The 8,358-nt window shown below is 39.2% G+C and overlaps 2 protein-coding genes across 3 annotated transcripts in view; both read right to left on the reverse strand.

Moving 5' to 3' along the window:
• The window catches only part of tmprss15 (transmembrane serine protease 15), a 15,469-nt gene extending 13,675 nt beyond the window's left edge, over positions 1–1,794 (reverse strand). For both annotated transcript variants that reach the window (XM_053240222.1, XM_053240221.1), the window contains exons 1-3: positions 1,542–1,794; positions 1,117–1,256; positions 833–900 (exon numbers count right to left, since the gene is read on the reverse strand). In XM_053240222.1, coding sequence (XP_053096197.1) covers positions 833–900; positions 1,117–1,256; positions 1,542–1,668 — 335 coding nt within the window. In that variant the 5' untranslated portion in view covers positions 1,669–1,794. The remainder of the gene's footprint in view (positions 1–832; positions 901–1,116; positions 1,257–1,541) is intronic.
• A 1,159-nt stretch (positions 1,795–2,953) lies between these two features.
• Positions 2,954–7,285, reverse strand: rbm11 (RNA binding motif protein 11). Its single transcript, XM_034311446.2, has 4 exons — positions 7,102–7,285; positions 5,692–5,854; positions 4,708–4,751; positions 2,954–4,204 (listed from the first exon to the last, which is right to left on the reverse strand). Exons 1-4 carry the CDS (start codon positions 7,195–7,197, stop codon positions 3,944–3,946), a joined length of 564 nt encoding a protein of 187 aa, XP_034167337.1. The 5' UTR covers positions 7,198–7,285; the 3' UTR covers positions 2,954–3,943.
• Positions 7,286–8,358: the final 1,073 nt, after the last annotated feature.

Consider the following 8,358-nt stretch of genomic DNA (forward strand, 5'->3'; position numbering starts at 1 on the left):
ACACATATGACTCTCAGCAAAGTGACTTGCAAATATGAGGTTGATGTTGTTCTTGTTGTGGCTGTGCTGGTGTTTGTGGTTGCTGTTACAGAGGTGCTGGTGTTTGTTGTTGTTGTTGTTGTTGTTATGGAGGTGCTGGTGTTTGTTGTTGTTGTTGTTACGGAGATGCTGGTGTTTGTTGTTGTTGTTGTTACGGAGGTGCTGGTGTTTGTGGTTGTTGTTGTTATAGAGGTGCTGGTGTTTGTGGTTGTTGTTACGGAGGTGTTGGTGTTTGTGGTTGTTGTTATGGAGGTGCTGGTGTTTGTGGTTGTTGTTGTTACAGAGGTGCTGGTGTGTGTGGTTGTTGTTGTTATAGAGGTGCTGGTGTTTGTGGTTGTTGTTACAGAGGTGCTGGTGTTTGTGGTTGTTGTTACAGAGGTGCTGGTGTGTGTGGTTGTTGTTACGGAGGTTCTGGTGTTTGTAGTTGTTGTTACGGAGATGCTGGTGTTTGTAGTTGTTGTTACGGAGGTGCTGGTGTGTGTGGTTGTTGTTACGGAGATGCTGGTGTTTGTAGTTGTTGTTACGGAGGTGCTGGTGTGTGTGGTTGTTGTTATGTAGGTGCTGGTGTTTGTGGTTGTTGCTGTTGTTGTTGTGGTGGTTGTTGATTTGGTATTTTTGAAGTCATCAGAAGAGGTACAAACACCAACCCCACCTCTAACCCCGCCCCTACCCCACCTCTAGCTGTGATTTGTTCGCAGTTGTGTGATGTGTGAGATGATGTTGTTTTATGATAAAGCTTTTCCTGAGATGATGTTTTTAAATATCTTTAATTTTTTCATGAATAAACTCTGACCTGAAGTCGGTCACTCTGCAGCTCCTGAACTGTGTGTTTAATGAGCTGAGCTCATACGCGTCTGCGATCTAAAATAAAATAAAACACAGAAAAAGAACCGTGATGTACATGATGAGGTCACGGTGTGATCATCATCTAAATATCACCGTACATCCCACGAAGAAGACGACAACATTAACAACATATTACACACCTCACACTCACATATCACACTCTTATCTTTTACAACTTTCAGGAACATCATAATTCAGGATAACTTTCGTAATAAAGTTAAAGTGATTCACCAGAAGCTCCGTATCAAAGGCCAGAGCTTTAAAATGCACGCTGCTCCTGTTCCTGAGCTCCTCAGTGAAACTCGCTCCCTCTGAGATGGTCAGAGTTCCACTGAACGAAGAATTGCTGCTTCCTGTTTGTCCTTCGTTACCTACAGCAGCAGAAGTGTCCTTAACTACTGAACATTTCAGTACAGATTGTACAAAGATGTGTTCGTTAACGCAACACAAATCATCCTCATCTCCAATGTGTCCCAAACCACGCCCCCTTTTCACTATACCATACATTTCATACAGAACTGTAATATTTAATAATTAAAGTGTTCATCAAAGTGCACTATAGCAGTCTAAGTCACTACGTCTGGTCCATTCAGTGCACAATTAAAAGCAGAAAGTGTGTAAAAATAATGATTATTAAGAGTTTTGCATGTGCTCACCTGATTGGAGCGCTAACGAGGTCACGACGATGAGCCCGATACACACCGTAAACAAGAGCACGGTCACGGTGCTCAGCAGAACCTCCACAGAGGAACACGGCGTCGTCCTCTTCGTCTTCCTGCACATGGCTCTTCACTCGTCGACTCGCTGGAACGTCTCTCTGCGTCTCATTCACACTTCCTCACTCTAACACTGAACACAAATCTGATGCACGTTGCGTTCTTCCTCCTTTAAATAGAACGAGTTTCAGTGAAGATCCGAGTGTGTAATAACTTTATGATGTCTCTGTATTTGTGCCGTAATGATGGCTGTAAATGTTTATTACACCTCATACACTACTAATGTTTAGCACTTAACGCTAATGACGCAATGAATCGGAGCCGGAGACAGGCGCCACATCAGCGAGGAAATAAAAACAAAAGGACATGAACATAAAGCAAAGTGTATCATTGAGAAACTGAATAAACGTTTATCAAGCTTAAGTTTATCAATACAATGAATTAAAATAAACTGAAGGATGAGTCCCAAATAACACATGCCCTACAGTTATTATAATACAGTTACAGTGCACTAGTTTGTATGTTTACCCATAATGCACATGGCCTCATTAAGGTTAAATTAATTGTAATAAATAGAGTGTGTGATTTGGGACGCGTCCACGGTGGACTGATGATGGTCCATATAGTGAATAAGGCATGCGGTTTGAGACGCATCGTCAGTCTACCGAGGACGTGTCCCAAACCCCACACACACACACACACACACACACACACACACACACACACACACACATTGAAAGTCTGGTATTGTAGGAAGCAATCTAGTCTTTATAATATTACCCTTGTGTTCTTAATTAGTTTTTCTGTCTTTGTATGAGAGAACATCTCTCAAAATAAATCAGCTTCTCAACACATTTATTTATTAATATGTACTAATTTCCCGGCGTGACCTTGTACTGTGGTTTATTAAACCCACTCGGGATGTTATCAGTAAAGCCGAGGACGCAGTTACTCCCGTCTCCTCCCTTACTGCTGTTTTAAATCCTATCTAAAAGGTATTTAGTAATCAGAGGAATCGTCTGGAGCCCGGATCAATGTTCTGTGTCCTTCCTGAAGGGGCCGTGATTTTTCTCCTCACAATAAAACTGTCACTGAAAGACGTTTAAAGACGTCTGATTATCATTTTATCACAAAGGTCATTAATCACAAAACAATGTGGATACAAAGTCCTGTTCAGCTCTGAAGAAATTCTTTACCTGAATCCAACCTTACTGCAGATTCACGTTTTTCTCTTCAGAAAAGCAGAAACGTCTGATTGTGCTGCACGTGTGTATTTTTATGATGGAGGCCACGCCCACTTCTGAGTCAGATTTAACAGAAATGTAATAATAATTTACTGAAAACAAACTGGATTTAACAGTGCATTTAATTTCAGAAGCGCAAAGTTACGCACACACGATCTTCTGACGTACAAGTAAGAGGGAAAATCAAACAAATACATAAAATAAACACAAAATGATCATTAATCAAATAAATAAAGACAAACAAGGAATCAGTCAAACTGTAAATAAGGAATGTGCAAATATACGATATTTAACACACACGATTTTGGCACCTTTTATACTCCAGGAATAAAGTGTGTGACATTAGGAAGGTCAGCTGACTTCTAAGGGCACTTATTTTACTTCTCTTCTCTAAAAAGAGCAAAGATTGTTCGTCTAATCATTATTATTATTACACTCATAAACTTAAACGTTTTGTAATTATCAAGTCTCATTGTGGACACACACTCACACACACAGCCACACATACCCACACACACACACACACACACAGCCACACATACCCACACAATCACACACACAGCCACACATACCCACACACACTCACACACACAGCCACACATACCCACACACACACACACACAGCCACACATACCCACACACACTCACACACACAGCCACACATACCCACACACACACACACACACACAGCCACACATACCCACACACTCACACACACAGCCACACATACCCACACACACACACACACACAGCCACACATACCCACACACTCACACACACAGCCACACATACCCACACACACTCACACACACAGCCACACATACCCACACACACACACACACACACACAGCCACACATACCCACACACACACACACACACACACACAGCCACACATACCCACACACACACACTCACACACACAGCCACACATACCCACACACTCACACACACAGCCACACATACCCACACACACTCACACACACACACACACACACACACACACACACACACACACACATTTTAACCATGTATAACGGAGTAATTAACCCGACAGACACATAAACTCGAACCGTCGCGGCTGTGTGTAAACTTTTGGATTAACTTCTGTATTTTTTCTTCTGTTTGTTTCTCCTCTCATGGCTTCTTCTGCCTTTACCATGATTCTCCAGCTCCGTGTTTTGCTCTGCACCCCTCTCTTCTGAGTTGGTACAGTCCGAAGCCTGGGTCAGCTCATCTGGACCGGAAGTCCAGGAAACAAATCCAGAGTTTGGCCACACCCACGGCGTTACAGGAGGGAAGTAGGGACCCTCGATAGGGCACATAGTTGGGGAGAAGGGACCAAGGGCCAAACCAGACGTCTAAAACAGAAGGAACATGTTTTAGTCTTTAGGCTTAATTTCTAGGATTTAATTTAATTTATGATTTACACCGGCGGTTTGATGCTAAACTGGTGGCCGTACGCTTCCATTACTTGCTAGCTACATTAGCATTAGCCTTGTAAATCCAGTGCAAACACTTCAGACACCAGACTGATCGACTACATGCACTGTGAAGTAAAGAGACACTGATACTGAGGGCGTTTCATTTGCGCCAGAAGTGTCGCTGTAATTCTTTAATTATGCACAATCATACTATATTTGATGTTTTATGTGACATCACTTCCTGTAATTGCCTTATATGGAGATGATAGAGAGACATTTTTGCACTGTATTTCTTTCCGGTTTAGAAACAATTAGATTAAATTAGGAAAAAGTGAAAGCTCAGAAAACGGCAGGAAGGTGTTTATGAGGCGATGGGTGAATATAAAAGCTGAAAAAGGAGTGTGTGTGTGTGTGTGTGTGTGTGTGTGTGTGTGTTTTACCGTATCTCTCCAGCTGGGATCATCCTGAGCTGTGAGTGTGTGTGCTGAAAAATAAAACAGGAGAAAAGATTTTCTATAACTAATATCTGGTTTATAAAATGCTGCCGGTAAACACACTGTATTTTTTTTTTTTATTATAATATAGTGATCATATGACATCATCATAAACCTCAATAAAATGTTAAGCATGTGACATGTTCATTTAATAAAAATATACATTCTGACTCATGCTTCCCTCATGAATGATTCAATCTTCTGTTACGAATCAGTGAGGTGAGCGAATCAGTACGAGTCGTTTTGTTTTTAAGTGAGTTGCCTAAAATGGGCGTGGCAAAGTGCAATCTCACTGAATCTAGTTTCAGCGAATGAGTGAATAACCGACTGTGCGCGAGAATCAGTGAGTCATTTGCACAGCTGCATGTGTGCTGAATGGGATTCACATTCCTTGACTCACTGAATCGTTCAAAGAATCAGTATTCACATGAACGAATCATTCAGTCATCACTGAGGGGATTCACTCAAAAACATGCAATTAAATGAATCAGTGAATGAATCATTTAACTCAAGGGACTCAAATGACTCGTGACTCCTGTGTTGCAGGTGTTACAACTTATACAGGGACTTTAGCTGTAATGTGAGTGTGTGTTAGTGTGTTTATGAAAGAAAAGTACAGTGTTTGTTGCTGACAGCAGTAAAATTCTCATCCATGTGCTTGCAGAAATTAGCATTATTATTACAAACAAACAAAAGCTCCTTATGAAGTGAGCCAAAGACTTGTTCAGGAAACACCACGACACTGAGCTCCATCCACGCTGCCAGAACAAACACTAACCTACACTTCACCTGTAGGGGGCGCTAATGAGGCCTGATTGGGTTTCACACTCTGGAGGGATTTACGTTCCGTCCAGAAAAAAAAAAGGTACAGCCACATTCTGGGAAAAAATCTAAAAATACAAATGTTAGTGCAGTAAGTGAGTCGCTTACCGTAATGATGCCTGAGCGTGATTGGACAGCCGTAGAGCCAGATCCCGTCCAATAGCGCGATGGCGTAGGGAACCGCCTCGGCGTGTTTATAGTAAACAAAGCCGTAAGATTTCTGATTCCCGTCTCGATCTTTGGGAATAACGACTTTCTGCACCGGTCCTGCCTGAGAACACGGCAACAAAAATCAGTTAATACGGTATTTAATTCTTCACTACTAGAACATTTAGCGTTTTAATGTTTTATTACGGTTTACAGTATTATTAGCACATTACGTCTCCTGTAGCTGTGTAAGTCATTAATCCTGTGTTCGAAAATCCAGCATAATAACTGAGTTTTTCTGCACGTTCTCTGTATTTATTCTTTCAAAATCATTCTTTTTAACACCAACAAACTCACAGAGCAGCAGTTTTGCTTTATTTATTTATTTTTTTAAGATTTGAAACCTCACAGATATTTCCAGGTCTGTACTGGTGTACCATCAACTGATTACACGTGAAAGCTTAATTATTAAAGCTGAGACTCTATGAAGAAGTAATAAAATAAACTGTGTGTGTGTGTGTGGGTGTGTGTGTGTGTGTGTGTGTGTGGGTGTGTGTGTGTGATGAAAGAATCAACTTCAGGGTGATAACAATAACTCTTTACTGTTATCACCCTGAAGTTGATTATTTTCCTGTTACAGCACGTCCCCAAGTGTTTTATTCCTCTTACACCACAGCGACTTACCAACTATTACAATTTTTATATAGTGTTAAAGAACAGCACATCATACTTTTATCCATTTATAGTTACATTACACTTATGTTATAGCAGCTATAAACACTCGTTCCCTCACCAGCGTCTCTTTATTCTCTCTCTTCAAGTTAATAAGACAAAAAAAATCGCAGTTTGTTCCGCATGTTACTGAGAAACCGCAAAGCAGCGTAAACTCCTCTGTCCTGAAGACGTCGGAAAACTTACAGTTACAGCTTTACCTCTGACTGTTACAAAGCGCTGACACTGGAGACTCCTTCCATACATGTTACATAAACATCTCCTTACTTTAAAGAAACTTCACCACATCAACGATGAAGCGTTCGCCGTCCACGTCCCTGTGAATGAGCTGTTGCTATAGAAACGATAACGTATTAGAGCGAGCGCATTAATATAAACCTGCGCTACTGTCAGAGCTGCTGTTATAGAGAATTAATCAACACCTTCTGACCAATCAGAGTGCAGGATTCAGCAGTGATGTGGTGTGAGATATTTTAACACACTTTAACCTTCTAAACACACTCTGTAACACACACTAATATATCCAATCAAATTATATTTTAATAACTGTAATTAAAGCTCCAATTAATTATGGATTAATCAGTTAATTATTACTATGCAGCCTGTGTGTGTGTGTGTGTGTGTGTGTGTGTGTGTCACCTGCAGGAAGAGCTCATATAAAATCTCCTCCCTCACACAGCTGCTCAGATTGAACACGAACACAGTGCGCTGCTCCTCTCCCTCTTTCTCCTGCATCTTTCACTTTCCTCACATCAGCACCGACCGGAAGTGAAAGAGGAATTAAACACCTGCTTCCGCTTTTCGCCCTGTCGTGATTAAACGGCTGCTTTTCCGACACTGCACTTCCGCTTTGCTCCAGCAGAGGGCGCGCGCAGCAGAGCACACAGGCAATCATTCAACCAAACACATGCATTATTATTATTATTATTATTATTATTATTATTATTATTATTATTATTGTTACTATTGTTATTATTGTTGTTATTATTATTATTATTATTATTATTGTTACTATTGTTATTATTATTGTTGTTGTTGTTGTTGTTCTTGTTGTTATTATTATTGTTGTTATTATTATTAATAATTAATTCATTAACAATATTTGTTATATTGTTTATTTATTGATAATAACAAATACTATTATTTTATTATTATTGATTTATTAGCAATCTTTAATGTTACATTTATTTATAATTTGTGCATATATTCAATAAATAAATAAAATAAAATAAATAATATGTATTTGGTAATTAAAATGGGGCCATAAAATTAAAAAATAGAAATCCCTTTTTTTAAAATAATGTAATTATTAATAAAGGCTGATGCATGTTTATTATAGATTAGATTTTTTCTGCTATTCGTTCATTCTTCTGCTCGGCTCATGACTTTAGTGAAGAGCAGATTCTCAAATTCTAATGATTTTTAAATGAAACCCAAAAAACGTCGACTGAAAAAGTCATTAAGGCTGAAACATGGAACATTTTTATACAATTTATTCTGCAAATCCTCTTGTAGTGGATAATCGCTTAATTATCACTTAAATATCAATTAAAGCTCTCATTAAAAAAAAAATTAAAAATCAAATATTTGAGATGTTTAACATTTTAACTGAAATGTAAAATGGCACGAGTTTACATCAGTGGTGTTCAGTAATACAGCAGAAATCCTTCCTAACTGGCCTTAGGCATGTTTTGGAAATATTTCTGTTTTTCTCGACAACTTTTACTTTATTAGAGTTTTTAAAAGCAAGTGTCTACTTTCACACACACACACACACACACACACACACATTTCCTTTTATTGTTACTTACTGCAATGTTAACTTTATTACTATGTCACGCATTCTCATTTCACACATTAATAAAGTAAATAAATCCTGATTTACATTCAAACTTT

Source organism: Pangasianodon hypophthalmus, chromosome 15, assembly GCF_027358585.1.
Source record: "Pangasianodon hypophthalmus isolate fPanHyp1 chromosome 15, fPanHyp1.pri, whole genome shotgun sequence".
In the NCBI taxonomy this organism is placed as follows: Eukaryota; Metazoa; Chordata; class Actinopteri; order Siluriformes; family Pangasiidae; genus Pangasianodon; species Pangasianodon hypophthalmus.